This window comes from Phacochoerus africanus, chromosome 11 (genome assembly GCF_016906955.1).
Source record: "Phacochoerus africanus isolate WHEZ1 chromosome 11, ROS_Pafr_v1, whole genome shotgun sequence".
NCBI lineage: Eukaryota > Metazoa > Chordata > Mammalia > Artiodactyla > Suidae > Phacochoerus > Phacochoerus africanus.
The window spans coordinates 83,051,563-83,070,226 of NC_062554.1; the positions used below are offsets into that span (position 1 = coordinate 83,051,563).

At 34.1% G+C, this 18,664-nt stretch overlaps 1 protein-coding gene across 4 annotated transcripts in view; it reads right to left on the reverse strand.

The window, feature by feature from the left end:
- DGKB (diacylglycerol kinase beta) overlaps positions 1-18,664 on the reverse strand; it is a 708,921-nt gene that overhangs the window by 174,990 nt on the left and 515,267 nt on the right. For all 4 annotated transcript variants that reach the window (XM_047753443.1, XM_047753441.1, XM_047753442.1 and 1 more), the window contains one exon: positions 3,856-3,946. In XM_047753443.1, coding sequence (XP_047609399.1) covers positions 3,856-3,946 — 91 coding nt within the window. The remainder of the gene's footprint in view (positions 1-3,855; positions 3,947-18,664) is intronic.

The window sequence follows — 18,664 nt, forward strand, 5'->3', positions numbered from 1 at the left end:
AGCATAGGGAGTGCAGAGTGCTGGCTCTGATTTACAAATGCTACTGTAGTGGTGCCTAGAATAAGGTAGTGAAATATAGAGCAGGGAAGCCAGACATGGAGGGCATGTAGAAACTGCATCATCAACAGTTTTTCTTTAAGATGTATAGCTCTGGGAGACAAAAAAAATCGCTGAACATTATCACTGGTAACTTCATTTTTATTTATTTAATTTAATTTAATTTATTTATTTATTTATGCTTTTTAGGGCCACATGCGTGGCATATGGAGGTTCCCAGGCTAGGGGCTGAATCAGAGTTGTAGCCACCGGCCTACACCACAACCACAGAAATGCCAGATCCAACCTGCATCTGCAACATACACCGCAGCTCACAGCAAGGCCAGGGATCGAACTTGTGTCCTCATCGATCCTAGTCAGATTCGTTTCTGCTGAGCCATAACTGGAAATTCCTCACTGGTAACTTTAAATAGTTGTTTTCAATATCTGTTTCCATCAAATGTCTTTTGCTGTATGATATAAACATTCTGAACATTTTTCATTTGTGATGCATATAATAGAGATCGTTTTTTTTGTGTGTAAATTAACACTACTATTTCAGAGAAGTTTAAGATTGATGGCAAAATTGAGTGAAAGGTACAGGGATTTCTGATTTATCCTGCTTCCACACATGTGTAGCCTCCCTCACTATCAATATCCCCACAAGGGTGGTAGATTTGTCACAACCGATGAACTTACATTAACTTATCATAACCCCCAAAGTTTATAGTTTACATTAGTGTTCATGCATGGTGTTCATTCTATGTATTTAAACAAATGTATCTTAACATGCAGCCACCACTTCTGCATCAGACAGAGTACTTTCATTGTTCTAAATACCCTCTGTGTTCTGCCTTTTCTTCCCTCCCTTCCCCTTAATCCTTGGAAACCACTAATTTTTTTTTAAATTAGCTTCACAGTTTTACCCTTTCCAGAATGTCATATGTTGGCATCACATAATACGTAGCCTTTTCATATTGGCTTCTTTCACCCATTTTTTTCCCACACTGAATAATATTCCACTACCTGGATTTACCAAAACTTAAATATCCATTCATCTACTGATGAATATCTTGCTCACCTCCAAGTTTGACAAATGTTAAATAAGCTATTATAAACATCCAGTGCATGTTTTTGTACTGTCATAAGTTTTCAGCTCCTGTGGGTAAATACCAAGGATATGATTGCTGGATCATACAGTAAGTCAATATTTAGCTTTGTAAGAAACCTCAGTTTCTCAAGTGGCTGTACCATTTTGCATTCCCCCCATCAATAATTCTGAGTTCTTGCTGTTCCACATCTTCACCAGCCTTTGGTGTTTTCAATATCCCAATAGATGTGTAGTGGTATTTCATTTTTGTTTTAATTTGTATTTCTCTGATGCAATAGGATATGCCACATCATTTCACTTGCTTATTTGCCATCTACATATCTTCTTGAGTGAGGTATCTATTAAACTCTTTGGCCCAGTTTTCAATGGGGTTGCTTATTTTCTCATTGTTGAGTTTTAGAGTTCTTTGTATATCTCAGATATGCAGAGTCCTCTATCGGATACGTCTTTTGTAAATATTTTCTCTTAATCTGTGGCTTGTTTTTTCCTTCTCTTGGCATTGTCTTTCACAGAGCAGGAGTTTTTAACTTCAATGAAGCCTGGCTTATCAATTATTTCTTTCATGGATTGTGTCTTTGGTGTTGCATATAAAAAGGCACCACCATATCAAGACCACCTAGGCTTCTTCCCACCTTATCTTCTAATTGGATAGTTTTGCATTTTACATTTAGATCTGTAATCATTTTGAGTTTGTTTCTGGTAATGGTGAAGGTCTGTGAATGTTTTTTTTGTTGTTGTTTTGTTTTGTTTGTTTGTTTTGGTGACTGTGGGTGTCCAGTTGTTAAAAAAGATCTTTTCTCCATTGTGTTACATTTCTTCTTTTGCCAAAGAACAGTTGACTATTTCTGGGAATCTATTTCTGGGCTCTATATTCTGTTCCATTGATTTGTCTATTCTTTCACGAACATCACTCTATAGCACTAGCTGTATAGGGATTCTTGAAATCACGTAGTGTCAGTCCTCCAAATTTGTTCTCCTTCAATACTGTGTTAGCTATTCTGGGTCTTTTGATTCTCTATGCAAATGTTAGAAGCAGTTTGTTGATATTTACAAAACAACTTGCTAGAATTAGGATTGGGATTGTATTAAACCTTTAGCTCAAGTTGAGAAGAACTAACATCATAACAATATTGATTTTACCTATCCATGAATATGAAATATTTTTCTTAGACCATTTTTGTTGTTGTTGTTCCATCTATGTCCAAAGGTAAGATAAGGTAAGAAGAGGTGCAAGAGGCTTCAGAGTATCCACCCTCTATTCAAATGGAAGCCATATTTATTTATTTTTTTCATCATTGCCTTCTGCTTTTGCTGTAGATTTTCTTTGAGCATGAGCTTCTGAGGGTAAAAATGCGCAAAATCTACTATATAATAAACTTTTAAAATAATGAGTTTTAAAGGTAAAGGGTGATTTTAGATTATTTCTATAAATATTTATGCATATACAATTATATATAAACATATGTGTGTGTGAAAAGTATTCACACACGCACACAAAAAACATATATATATATGGTTTTTTTTTATCATCACAAACACCCCTCAGAGAAAGTATATGTTGAGGCCAAACCTTTCACCTTTAGTGATTATATTCCTTTTCAAGGTTATGATCTGATTCAATCAAAAGGGCATTCTCTGTTCCATGGCAATCAATTCCACCCTTAGTACTTCAGCTTATTTACTAATCATGATGAGAAAAAAAAGCACAAAAAGATCACATTCTCCACTAATACCACTTTTGCTGTTATTATCATTAACAGAAATAAGAAAGCAAGGATAATGAAGAACATAGCCAGGCCATTATGATCCTTTGTAATCCAAAACTAGTTTTATTTACTGAACTGAATACCTGAATATATGCCACTAATGATTTAGGTGTCAGTAGACAAGTTACGTATTTATTTTTAAAATGAAAAATGTTGAAGCCAATATTTATCAATTCTTATCAGCTGGTCATTAGGTGTTTTTGTTTCATAATTTTGTTTCTTTGTCTTTACACTTATCAAAATAAAACTTTTCTTTTTTCTTTAACCCCTAAAATTTATCAATAAAACTAAGTCATTTTCTGTTATAACTTGTCTCCAAAAATTTTAGTCCTACAGTGTCTATATTTTTTTGGTAGACCTATTTGCTCCAAATCTTTTTAAAGTGTGTCTTTTCTTGCTATCTTTGCTCTTTCTTGGCTTTTCCACTTTCTATAAATGTAATGGGGAAATGGCAACCTCAGGAACAGAGAAAATCTAGTTAATGAATGGGAATGGGAATGGAAAAGTATATTTTTTAACCTTTATTCATGAAAGTAGGTACAATTTTAGTGAACTGTGTTTTAAAGGTTATAAGATATTGAGGCGTGAAAATAATAAGTTTTTAAAATGTATTTTACAACTTTTTCCCTTCAAGTACCTTCTTTTATCCTACATTTTTCTGACCATACTATGCCCAGTACCTTCTCCATTGATTTCTAAAGTTGTGTTCCACCTCTCATTCTTCTATACTGTATTAAAATAACTCCTACTCAAACTTAAACTTATACTAGTGTTTCAGATAGTGTTAGATTCTCAGTGAGTGGCAGAAATAACAGATTAGAATCTTGGGTAAAGCTATGCGAATTGCTCAAAGTATAACTTATTCCATAGGCTATCACACACATATTAATACTCAAACTAAAGCCATTTCAAATCATTATAAAGATAATTCATTTTTCTTACTTCTATTTCCACAGATTCATGTAGCTTCTTACAGGTGGCTGAGAAAGTTTCAGATGTGCCAAACTCAAAATACCAAAATTTGTTCTTCATTCTGAAAAAGGAAAGGAAGAAGCAGCTTTAGGCAATTATCAGCAACAGAAGGGATTTTTAAAAATGGAGTAGGCTGGAGTCATGGCTCAGTGGTTAATGAATTTGACTAGGAACCATGAGGTTGCAGCTTCGATTCCTGGCCTCGCTGATTGGGTTAAGGATGTGGCATTGCCATGAGCTGTGGTGTAGGTCACAGACAAGGCTCAGATCCCACACTGCTGTAGCTCTGGCGTAGGCTGGTGGCTACGGCTCCAATTTGACCCCTAAGCTGGGAACCTCCTCCATATGCCACCTGTGGACCTAGAAAAAAACAAAACAAAACAAAAGAAAACAACAAAAAATGGAGGAGGCCTAACTTATAAGTGATAGAAAAGACTGAGGACATGTACCATCCATTATGTGATAGACAGTCACATAATAGTCAAAGCTTAATTGCTGGTGTCAAATTATACAATTATCCCAGAGGAGATTATAGGAATGTGTTGATCTGACAGATTCAAGTGTATCTTTGGATTTCCTACAATTATGGTTGCTCAGATTTTAAAATATGGTTTTTGTGCTTATGCTCTTAGCTTGCTCTTAGCCAACTTGATTTTAGACCAGCCATTCTACAGTCGCAAAGACAGAGAAGAAAAGACTTGTCATGAGAAAAAGGATACCAAACTTAAATATGCTGACTTTTTCTATATGGTTATGTCTTCACTAAAAATAACATGACTGGCCAGCATATTAAAAAGAAAAACAATAGTGGTTATCCAAAAGATAAAATTTAGTAACTTTTGATAGCTATTATTTTTAGAGATACTGTCCTCTGATATATGAACAATAGTGGGAAATTATGATACAGCATGAAATAAATAAAAGATAATACTATTTTATCAATATAACAATTTTACAAAGAAAATATTGTTTAAACTACTTCAGTATTTAATCTGGAATTGAGATGTTTCTATTTTTCCCACTTCCCAATTACCTTCTTTGTTTCTCTATGCCAGATAATTAAATTAATAATCATTTAATGTAATTTTACAAAGGTCAGTTAGATCTTTTATAGTATAGATCTTAATACTTAGATTATATAGTATTGGATTTAAAAATTCATTCTCATGAAAAACTGCAGTTTTAAGTTACGTGCAGTCTAACAAGGTATCACATCCCAAATTAGAGGAAAATAAGGTAAAATCAGATACATTTTTCACACATGAAGGCAAAAAGAAATTTTTTGTAATGATATTCAAACATATCTCTCACATCAAATTATTATTTTCCTTATAAATACTGATAAGAACTTTTCACATTATAATGTAAAATATTTCAACAGTTAAAAAGATATTTACCAAGGATCCTAATTTACCAAGAATACTTAATGCAACCTTATTATTTGTTATGGAAAATGACATGGAACCTAAATACAGTGCTTATTACCATGCTTTGCTGTATAGGGTTCTCTGATATGATAATATAAATGTGATCTTATATATATAGATATATTTAATAATATTTAGTCTCATACAAGGTTTTCTTTGCTTACAAAATTTCCCCTAGCTCTTCTTGCATCAAACACCATATTCAGGCTAATAAAACGAACACCAACGTAAGTTTCATAGGACTCTAGCACTACAAACCATTATTTTTTTCTAGAGAATATTTTCCTTGGATTATGGCCTGATTTCATATATCCAGAGTAGATAAAAATAGATGATAGCTAGTTAGATAGAACAAGGGCAAACTTTTAACACTAAGATCTGTGGGCCTGAGCCAAGTTTATATTAAATTAATGCAAATAATCTACTTTAGAGAATATAGATAGTTCTACAAATTTACACATTAGCTAAAGTTATGCAAAACTGAAAACATTTTTCTAATGATTCATCACTCTCATGAAAAATATATCATTCAATAAAGTGAGAGGAAAATATTGGTTGGTAGGAAGTGGTCTCAAGACAATCTTAGAATAATAATTAGTGGATGTTTTGTGACTCTTTGGAATTGTTTTTCTATATTTAGCCAGTTTTCTAAAAACATTTTTTGTTGGTTTTTTACCCAGACCTTTCTGAATTCATTTATTCATCCATTAATTCATTCAACAAATGTTCAGTGAGAACATTCACTTCCATATGCTGTTTTTAGTTCTAAAGACATAAATATGAACATGAATATCTTTGTCTCTGAGGAGCTCAGAATGTCTAAGGTTATAAGCACATAAAATAATTTAAAAGTTAATTCTCTAAATGCAATATGAGCAAAGTATTGTGCAAAAACACTTCAGTCAATCAATCCTACCTTGGGGAGTCCAGAAAGCTTTAGAAGAGGTGACGTTATAAGGAATAAGTAGAAAAAGATAAATAGGAGGAAGCTGAGACAAGTTCTGGGCATTTTAGGAGTGCAGTGTGACTTAAGAGATTGCTTGTGGGCTAACATGCCAAGTTAAGGGGTTTGACCTTAATATTACAGATTTAAAGGATGCTGATAGAAGTTTGTTGACAGTGGAGTGATGTGGCCAGCTTTGTTACATGGATAAATAAAACTAGTAGAAATGAACAGGTGGGCTGGAATGTTGAAATGCTGGTACTGTGGACAGAAATATTGTAATATTTCATTTGGAATAATACAAATGAAATTTAATTGAAGGCCTAAACCAAGTGGCAAGGAAAAAAGAAAGGAGAGGCTCAATTCAAGAGACATAAATAAGGGAGAATCAATAGGAACTGGTGGTATTAAAATATATTGATTTCTGCCATATTGAGGTTATCTCTGGAGACATGTATGGGAATACCCAAGCACTACCCCAACAAAAGAAGGGCTGTGGGCTTATATTTTGACAGGTTCCATGACCTAGTGTATTCTGTACTACAGTATGAAAATTAAATAAATATGTATGGCTTCCAATTACATGTAAATGGTTATGTTCTCCCTACCCCCCTCCATCAAAGTTCTCCATAGCTTAACCTGGAGGATGAGAGGTTTGTATCAGATAACCAAGATATACTCATTTCTGCAAACATATCAAGGAACAGAAATTCTGAGAATTTACATTCAGTCTTTATTCACCATATTAGTTAGCATTACTGCTCATGTGCAAAAGCTGCTTTAAATTCTCCATTATTACAACCATTTTATGTTTCGCTTAGATAAATATATGGAGGTAATAAAAAGCACATAGAATCAGATTCCACATGACAAATTAAAAGCTGTTAAATTTTATTTTTTTTTTCAACCACACTGGTCTTTAGGTTGTAGAAATGCAAAAAAGCACATTTAAGCATGTATCTATTTGTTTTTATGGCTCACATTAGAAAATTTCCAAATAATTCAAACTCAAATTTGTCAGATAAAATATATAGCTTTGGGTTTTAAGAACAAGGTAACTAGACATTTAACCCACTGTGAAACATTTACACCAAAGTCAAATTTATTGTATTCTTAGGTTTTGTGATTACAGGTATGTTGATAAATGTCTTACAGAAAAGTTACTCATTCTATAATAATTTTAAGTTATTAGTATTGTAAACCCTATTTCAATGACTTTAATTATGAGCCTACAGGCTTCGGTTTAACATTTAAAGTGCTTGGCTACCAGATGTTCAGGTAAAAATGAAAGTATTATCCATGTACCATGCATTTTCTTTTTTTCCTTTTTTGGCTGCCCCTCAGGATATGGAGTTCCTGGGCCAGGGATCAGATCTGAGCCACAGTTGTGACTGGATCCTTTAACCCACTGTGCCAGGCCTGGGACTGAACCAGTGCTCCAAAGACACCACCAATCCCATTGCACCACAGTGGTAACTCCTCAGGCATTTTCTTACTACCAGTAATTTTGCTTCTTTTACATATTCTCAGGAAAATGTGAACTACCAGAGATTTTGCTCAAGCAAAAAAAAAAAATCATTTCTGTTATGAAATTTAGTTAATGTTTAGTCCTAAAAGTCCTGAACATTTGAATAGGTGTTTTAATTCTAGCAATACATTTTGCTTGGAACATCTCTTCCTGTTTTACGAAATTTTTTTTTAACTTTTGTCTGCCAAGAAATATTAGTGCAGCAAACATAAACAAACAAAACAAATTGCTAATGCATATCCCCCAAGGAATACCAAAGAATCTAATTAGATATGAAGCTCCTCTTCTAACAAAGATGCAACGTAAAAGGGGTGAAATTGCCTCATTTATCTTACTGTAGTAAACTTGAAGTCATAAACACACAGACAATTTTAATTCTGTGAAATTACTCTTAACAGTCAAGTTTTCCTCTCACAGGTGTGTTTCTTCTATTATTTTCATGTATTTAGTGGTGATTTAGGAGATACAGAAAGATCTAAAAACTGAAGTTTTCATTAAACACTTGAATCCCTTTTCAAGCATCTATAACTAAGCTATTCTATCTCTATTTACATGAATAATATGCTCATCAGATAAGAAAATAAAACCCTTTCACCTCTGCTTTTCAAAGGAAAGCAAAAACATAATGTCCTAAATAGCTTACTTAAAATGGATTTAGAATGAATAATTTTTAATCATTAAAGATGTTTCAAAAAATCTCATCTTTGACGTTAGTTTGCTTTCGCTTTTGTTATGTTATGACAGCATTTCAACAATCATTTCATATCTGGTTTTAAAATTATTTTTAATTAATTTATTAATCTAATGATTTTTATTTTTGTCCATTATAGCTGGTTTACAGTGTTCGGTCAATTTTCTTTTTTTTAAGTTATTTCCCCAATACAATTTTTTTTCCACTGTACAGCATGGTGACCCAGTTACACACACATGTATACATTCTTTTTTCTCACATTATCATGCTCCATCATAAGTGACTAGACATAGTCCCCAGTGCTACACAGCAGGATCACATTGCTAAGCCATTTCAAAGGCAACAGTCTGCATCTATTAACCCCAAGCTCCCAATCCATCCCATTCCATCCCCTTCCCCCTTGGCAACCACAAGCCTATTCTCCAAATCCATGATATTTTCTGAGGAAAGGTTCATTTGTGCCTTTAGATTATTAGATTCCAGATATAGGTGATATCATATCATATGGTGTTTGTCTTTCTCTTTCTGACTCACTTCACTCAGTATGAGAGTCTCTAGTTACATCCATGTTGCTGAAAATGGCATTATTTTGTTCTTTCTTATGGCTAAGTAGTATTCCATTGTGCATATATACCACCTCTTCCTAATCCAATCGTCTGTCGATGGACATTTGGGTTGTTTCCATGTCTTGGCTATTGTGAATAGTGCTGCAATGAACATGCGGGTGCATGTGTATTTTTCAAGGAAAGTTTTGTCTAGATATATGCCCAAGAATGGGGTTGCTGGGTCATATGCGAGTTCTATGTATAGTTTTCTAAGGTATCTCCATACTGATCTCCGTAGTGGTTATACCAGCTTCAATTCCCACCAACAGTGCAGGAGGGTTCCCTTTTCTCCACACCCCCACCAGCATTTGTTATTTGTGCACTTATTAATGATGGCCATTCTGACTGGTGTGAGGTGGTATCTCGTGGTATTTTGATTTGGATTTCTCTAATAATCAGGGATGCTGAGCGTTTTTTTGAAGTGCTTGCTGGCCATCTGCACATCTTCCTTGGAAAAAATGTCTATTCAGGTCTACTGCACATTTTTCCATTGGGTTGGTGGCTTTTTTGCTGTTGAGTTGTATAAGTTGCTTGTATATTCTAGACACTAAGCCCTTGTCAGCTGCATCATTTGAAACTATTTTCTCCCATTCTGTAAGTTGTCTTTTTGTTTTCTTTTTGGTTTCCTTTGCTGTGCAAAAGCTTGTCAGTTTGATTAGGTCCCATTGGTTTATTTTTGCTCTTATTTTTGTTGCTTTGGGAGACTGACCTGAGAAAATATTCATAAGGTTGATGTCAGAGAATGTTTTGCCTGTGTTCTCTTCTAGGAGTTTGATGGTGTCTTGTCTTATATTTAAGTCTTTCAGCCATTTCAAATTTATTTTGGTGCATGGTGTGAGGGTGTATTTTAGTTTCATTGATGTGCATGCAGCTGTCCAGGTTTCCCAGTAATGCTTGCTGAAAAGCCTGTCTTTTTCCCATTTTATGTTCTTGCCTCCTTTGTCAAAGATTAATTGATCAGAGGTGTCTGGGTTTATTTATGGGGTCTCTATTCTGTTCCATTGGTCTACATGTCTGTTTTGGTACCAGGACCACACTGTCTTGATGACTATGGCTTTGTGATAGTGCCTGATGTCTGGGAGAGTTATGCCTCCTGCTTAGTTTTTGTTCCTCAGGATTGCTTTGGCAATTCTGGGTCTTCTGCAGTTTCGTAACAATTTTCGGATTGTTTGTTCTAGTTCTGTGAAAAATGTCATGGGTAATGTGATAGGAATTGCATTGACTCTATAGATTGCTTGGGGTAGTATGGCCATTTTTACAATATTTATTTTTCCATCCCAGGGGCATGGGATATTTTCCATTTCTTTGAAACCTCTTTAATTTCCTTGATTAATGTTTTAAGTTCTCAGCATATAAGTCCTTTCCCCTCCTTGGTCAGGTGTATTCCCAAGTATTTGATTTTTTGGGGTGCAATTTTAAAAGGTATTGTATTTCTGTATACCTTTTCTAGTATTTCAGTGTTAGTATAGAGAAATGCAACAGATTTCTGAATGTTAATCTCACATCCTGCTACTTTGCTGAATTTGTTGGTCAGTTCAAGTGGTTTTGGGGTTGAGTCCTTAGGGTTTTCTATGTATAGTATCATGTCATTTGCATACAATGAGAGTTTTACCTCTTCTCTTCTTATTTGGATACCTTTTATTTCTTTTGTTTATCTGATTGCTGTGGCTAGGACTTGCAGTACTATGTTGAGTAACAGTGGTGAGAGTGGGCATCCTTGTCTTGTTCCAGATTTTAGTGGGAAGGCTTTCAGCTTTTCTCCATTGAGTATTATATTTGCTATGGGTTTGTCATAAAAGGCTTTGATTATGTTAAAGTATGTCCCGTCTATACCCACTTTGGTAAGAGTTTTTATCATGAATGGATGTTGGACTTTGTCAAATGCTTTTTCTGCATCTATTGAGATGATCATGTGGTTTTTGACTTTTCTTTTGTTAATGTGGCATATTTCCTACTGTACAGCATGGTGATCCAGTTACACATACATGTATACATTCTTTTTCCTCACATTATCATGCTCCATCATAAGTGACCAGACATAGTTTCCAGTGCTACATCGCAGGATCTCATTGCTAAGCCATTTCAAAGGCAATAGTCTGCATCTATTAACCCCAAGCACCCCATCCATCCCACTCCCTCCCCCTACCTCTTGGCAACCACAAATCTCTTCTCCACATCCATGATTTTCTTTTCTGTGGAAAGGCTCATTTGCGACATATATTAGATCCCAGATATAGGTGATATCATGTGGTATTTGTCTTTCTTTTTCTGACTCACTTCACTCAGTATGAGAGTCTCTAGTTCCATCCATGTTGCTGCAAATTGCATTATTTCGTTATTTTTTATGGCTGAGTAGTATTCCACTGTGTATATATACTACACTATGAAGAACAGTATGGAGATACTTAGAAAACTGTACACAGAACTAGCATATAACCTAGTAATCCCACTCTTGGGCAAATATCCAGAGAAAACTTTCCTTAAAATTATTTTTTTAAGGAGAACAATGTTTCTAACAATTCAATAACTTTATTTTATCCAAAAAATTCAGTCTTACAATTCAATGGAATACACCAGAAACACAGCAGGAATTCTGAATTTGGCTAACAATAGTGGCAATGAAAGATGCAGCCCTATTGATTTATGGCAATATGGTAAGTGTTTAAAGTAGTATATTTATGTCATAGAATCCGTTTTATTTTCATTGCAGAGACATTACACCATACACTGGCTATATGGTTACTAATTTGTTCCTAAACATAGTGAGGTATTACTCTTAAAAATCTCTCACAAGTCAAACGGAAGGGCACTGATAACATCTGATTTCAACAGGGGATGAGCAGCATCTGAAAGCTGCAGTTCAAGCAATGTGAAGGAGAAAGCATTCATTGGGTAGCTGCAAAAAGAGAACACTGGCTGGGCAGCTAGACCTCATCAGTGCAACAACCATAGGTTAGCATGGGGTAAAAATATGGGGTAGGGGGACACTTGTAGTTTACATTGCTTGTCACTTTTTGAGGTCACCTGTAAACTAAATGCCATCTGTATGGACTAGTAATAGCCAGTCACTAAGAACTAAGTCCATACCTAACTCAAGTGAAACCAGCAATTTAAATTTGATTGGCAACTGTTAATTCACCAGTAAATATTTATGAAAAAATTTGTTCAAAGTTTGAGATATTGGAATGAATGGGACCTCCTATTCTAATTTATAAAAAAATATACTATCAAAATTTTAGTACAGTTATTTATTTGCTTAGAGAAATTTGAAACTATAATTTTACGATAATTACTATCCATACAAACATACTAGTGGCAGAAACAATCCTATATTCTATATAATTATATTTTATAAAAGGAACATTTTATTGAAACCCTCAAACCCATGTGTTTTTTAATAATAATTCATACTCTCTCATAGCAAGAGAACAATGTTGATAATGTAATCTCATAAGGAAGAAACATGGCTGTAATGACTACTGTGGGGCCATTTTATATTCACACCAAAGAGAGAAAACATTTTTCATGTTTGCAAACAAGACATAAAGATATAATTTTTTAAAATGACATATTAAAGTTCTGGTATCTAATACTCATTCATAAGATATGCTTGCTAAGGCCCCATGAGACAATGAAACAAGCTATAGAAACTTCAGACAGAATCATAAAATAATGCATCTTAGTATGCAAAAAAAGATGGATGTTCTAAAAAAATAATTTTTAACCCAAATTACTTTTACAAGAGCAAAGTAAGTTTTTCATATGTAAGTACATATGAAAAAGATGCTTTAAAAGACCAAATATTTTAGTATGTTTTTTCAATTCTCTTGAAAGAAGAAAAAAGAAGACGTGGTTATGTGAGAGTATTTTTGTATATAAGAACTTTCTATCTTATTAATAATCAATTATTGATTTCCTAAATGTTCCTTTTCTCTGCTTTGTACTACATATAAAAATAATTAGGAGAGTTAGAATGGAAAAATATAAAGGCAGTAGTAATGCCACATCACAGAGTCTACACTAAAGAAATACATATATAACATATATATTAAGTCCTCTAAGGCCAATGATAAATTAATAATTATATGAAATGTAAAACTAAACCTATAAAATCTTTCAAGATATCTAAGCATGTTTTGAACTAAATACAGTAGATCTCTACTGTTAAAAAATAAATACCTCATAATCATAAAATTTCCCTAAGAAAACTAAAGTCAGGGAGATTAAATGAAATTTGTGACAGCAATATTTGCTATTGTTATTAAGCATGGTACTGTCACAGTTGAACCCAATGAAGTTTAGAAGCCACTTGCCCAATATCATATGAGAAACAGCAGAATCTGACTCAAGATATTCTAGCTTTTTTCCCATTTTGTCTCGTATTAAATATAATAATTAATGCAACTTTTTTCTAAATCATAAAGGAAACGTTACAGGTCAGATGGTTATCATTAAATGGCTCTGTTATTCATATTTCTATTTTAAAGTATTTTTAATACCTCTCTCCTTAAATAAGCTAACTAGGGATGACAATGCAATTTAGCACTGACCAAATGGGACCTGAGAAAAATATACTCTGGGCTTCTAGGGAGGATTTTCATTTGGAAAAAGATAGTTGTACAGTGTGAAAGCAATCTCATTTTTTCCCCTGTTTTTTCAGGGAGAGCGGAATTTCCTAACCAATCAATTCTAAAATAGTCCATTTTTGGATGTCTACTCACATGAGATTTGTAAATAGACTCATTATTTATTTTGTGTTTTCTTTTACTTGCAATCAAAAGCATATTGTTATCACAGTCCAGTATAGATTATAAGACAATTTTCACATATATTGTTATCAATGAGATATTTGGAAAATATAAATGGCGCGATATATATGTTAATACAAGTCTACTTTTCTAGATGTGAAATCTGATGGTAACTGAAATAAAAGAGTTAAGGTGGAGAATTTCTGTTCAGCATAATCCCTTGTGTTTGTGACTCGATATAAAAATATGAATATGCCTTCTTCATCTAGTTTTTTGAATTCCCTCTGAATTTTTAAAGGATTATTTCCATGTTCATATTCTTGAAATAATCTTGAGAAAAAAATAACAAAACATCCCTTTTAAGTGTCCCCATTTTGCAACTGATGCTTTTTCACAGTCAATAAAGTCAGAATAGACTAGTGAGCAGCTAGTAGGTTCATACTTCTCGCCTTCCCCTGTCCCACATCCAATAACTCAGAAATAGAGACAGTGGGTGATATTTGCATTAATAAAATATACCATAATGTCTGAGGTTATACACAGAAATACTTCAGGTAGAGTATTTCTCACTAATACAAACATGTAAAGCCTAGTCAAAATTGATAGTGAAAATGTAATTAAGTTTTGTATGCCTCAATAGAAAATAAAGCTCTACTTTAAAGCGGATTATTGTATTCATAAATAGAAAATATTCACAACACAAAAATTCTCTTCAGTATTCTTAAAAACAAAAAGAGGAAGGCACTACAAATGCAGAAATTAGCACGTCTCTGTGCCTAGCTCTGAACATCATGGGAACTAGACTGTTTACCTCTCTAGTGGGAAAAAAATATCATTTCTCCTACATTCTGACCACCTGCTCTATACATGGTACTGTGATAGGCAATGAACTACATTTATACATAGGGTAAAAGTGTCTGCTTGCATTATGCTTAATCTCTAGCTAGGAGAAATATATGAAATGATTTCATATTAATTGTAATAAGTTCTAAAAAGGAATTTTACAGGATGATGTGAGTGAACATAATAAAAGGAAATCGCTATATATATACAAATGGAATACTATTCAGTCATAGAAAATGACATAATGTTATTTGCAGCAACGTGGATGCAACTAGAGGTTATCATCCTAAGTGAAATAAGTGCGAAAGAGAAGGACCAATATCATATGATATCACATATGTGGAATCTAAAATATGGCACAAATGAACTTATCTGCAAAACAGAAATAGATTCATAGACATAGAGAACAGACAAGTGGTTGCCAAGGAGCGGGGGTAGGGAGTGGGATGGACTTGGATTTTGGGGTTAATAGATGCAAATTATTATATTTAGAAGGGATAGATAACAAGATTCTACTGTATAGCACAGGGAACTACATCCAATCACCTGGGATAGACCATGATGGAAAATAATATACAGAAAAGATATATGTATGTGTGTGTGTGTGTGTGTGTGTGTGTGTGTATCACTGAGTCCCTTTCCTGTACAGCAGAAATTGGCACAACACTTTCAATCTACTATACTTTAATAAAACACAATTTAAAAAGAGAAGAGCAAAATTTCCTTATGCAGGGAAACTGGCCAGCTTTTGCAAAGACTCTTGGTAACAGATTTCCTCAACCTATCCCCTTTCCTTTGTTCTAATTAAATAGTTACTAAGCAAGCTGGATTTAATTAGGCTTTCCATGGAGTATGTTATCATGAATATGTCCTGAATTACAGAACTGTGCATTCTACCCTCTGTAAAGGAATTACTACCTCTTCTTTATTTTAAGTGGTATATATACATTTTACTATTTGATAGCTTGTATAAGAGCCTGATCACTTCTGGGTACCATGATACAATTATGATTTTCCATTCACCAGAAGTGAGGATGAGAATGGACTATGATCACACACTCAAGATGCTGCTCCCTGGGAGGATGCTGGAAATTACAGGTTGCTGGGACAAAAGCTGGATAACACACATTCAACATACTGAGCTGGAGAGGGAGAGAAATGTTCGCTACATCCCCTCTCTTTCTACAATTCACCAGCTGACGTTTTTAGTTATCTCTGTCTCTCTGTCTCTGGCTCTGTTTCTCTTTTTCTGTCTCTCTCTATCTTTTTTTTTTCCCAGAAAAAAAATCAACTAATTAAGCAAAAGACGTAAGAATATAAAGGCTCTTTAGTGTTAATATGGTTTGAGGGATATTTAAGGAGCACCCGACTTAGTTTGAGGGAAGTTAATGTAATAATTTCAGTAGACTTACAGTAAAAATGGTTCCAGGTTTCTGTCCTGGCTCATGGACAACGCTTTACAACTAGAATATTAATTAACTGGTAACTTTGTGCATCTAACAACTGAGAAAAGGAGTCAACATTATTAAACTAACTCGGTTTAACGTCATTTGCTATGCATATTGAAATATTTATAGCATCTGAAATCACTAGACAAAGCAGTTTCAAATGCAACATAAGGAGTTCAACATGTGAAAAAGGAGATAATACAAATATTTTTGAAAAACGCGTCTACTTTTCATCACTAAAAGGCCAATTAATTCTTTTCCATTACAATCCTCAGTGTGTAGAATAATTTTAAATCAATAATTATGAATCATTAGAACATACTATACCTTGCTATACTTTAAATCTGTTTCTTTTAACAAATTTTTAGATGCTATATTTTGTAAAACTTGCAAAAATAAAGAAAAAAACTACACCTCTCTAGCTCCTTCACACATTATTTCCCTTACCTATATTCTGTAAAGACTACCACGGCTTTACAACTTAAAAAAATATTTCTAATAAAACTTGTTTCTATTCTCTGAAAATTAGTTAAGTGTTTCACTTTTCATTTTTCTTCACACATCAGCAGTCCTTTTTCAATTCTGTAACAAGAAGCGCAACTTTGCATTTTGAAAATGCTGTTCACCTTAAAACTTCTTTCACACTAGAATTAAAAAATGGGGCAATCCTCCTTTTTCCAATGCTGGAGGGGTGGTTTTATAAACACATTAATTATCTCATATAAAAACAATAAGGCTAGGAACCAGTCTACCTGAGTTATATTGAAAATATTGATATTTTTAATCAAATTGAAGAATTATGTAGTTTAACACATGAATCAGTAAATCCATTATTATTTAGATTGCATTTTTTGTCACTGATTTATATCATGAGGGACCTAGACAACTCCCTGAAATATCATGATCTGTTTTTATTTCCAGTCAAGTGCTATAGTTTATATAAAATATTCAGGGTGACTTGTATAAAAACTAATTGACAGATGTAGGCATTATTACTTGAGGATTAATCATTGTGCTAGTGCCTTCAAATACATACTGGATAAGTCTAAGATAAGAAAGAAACATTTCCTCTTCTTTACTCTGCAGTGTTACCTATTCTTTTATTTAAAAAAAAAAATACCTAGCCCATATACTATTTTTTCCTGTTTGAAATTATGCCCAAATAAGCAGACAATAAATACCGATAAATTATAGTTGAAGATGTTTCATAAACTAAAACTATTTTCTTTTTTTTTTGCCTTTTTTTTAGAGCTGTACCCAGAGCATATGGAAGTTTCCAAGCTAGGGGATGAATTGGAGCTGAAGCAGCCGGCCTATACCACAGCCACAAAAATGCCAGATCTGAGTCACATCTCGACCTACACAACAGCTCACGGCAATGCTGGATCCATAACCCACTGAGTGACACCAGGGATCAAACCAGTGTCCTCATGGATATTAGATTTGCTTCCACTGAGCCAAGATGGGAACTCCAAAATAAACTATTTTCAACTTGCTTTACCATCCACAAATGAATAAACCAATATTCTTGCTATATGAAAGTACTCATCAACATACTGCTTTCCAAAATTTAAATAAAAAGTCATCTGTATTTTTCAGTTGAGCAAAAAAAAAAAAAAAACAGATACTCTTGTCCACAAAAGTAGTGCTACAGTCTGAACCTAGATATGGCATTGAAGTCATTTCATCCAGAATATTACTGGATATTTATAGTCACTCATTTAGGTTATTGACTCAAGAGAGTTTTCCTATACTGAAAAGATTATAGAGGTTGCAAAGGATATCTCATTGTTATTTTTTTTAATCTATCAATATGGAAACAAAGTCCCTTAGAGGTTCTATTTAGTGAGTGGTCACATGAAGAATAGTCATAAGATTATTCACATTTACATGTTTCAGTGTTGCTCAATCTTGCCAGAATTCATTATTATGGATTCATGGAATCACATACATGAGCAGGACCTCTATTTCTCATTCATCTCCTTCTCTAAAAATTTAGGACCTGATCATTCGAGGCAGATAAAAACAAAAAGTAACTTCCTTAAAATCATAAAAGGGGAGTTCCTGTCGTGGCGCAGTGGTTAACGAATCCGACTAGGAACCATGAGGTTGCGGGTTCGGTCCCTGCCCTTGCTCAGTGGGTTAACGATCCGGCATTGCCATGAGCTGTGGTGTAGGTTGCAGACGTGGCTCGGATCCCGCGTTGCTGTGGCTCTGGTGTAGGCCAGTGGCTACAGCTCCGATTCGACCCCTAGCCTGGGAATCTCCATATGCCGCGGGAGCGGCCCAAAGAAATAGCAAAGAAAGACAAAAAAAAAATCATAAAAGGAAAGACCAAAGAAAGGAATGCCTATTATTTTTGCTCATTCATTCATTCAACAAATATTTACTGAATATTTCTTATGTTCCAGGCACTGTTCCAGTTGCTAGAAATTCATTATTGAGTAAAATAAAGTTTATGGAGTACCCATCATGGCTCAGTGGAAATGAATCTGACTAGCATTCATGGGGACGCAGGTTCGATCCCTGGCCTCACTTAGTGGGTT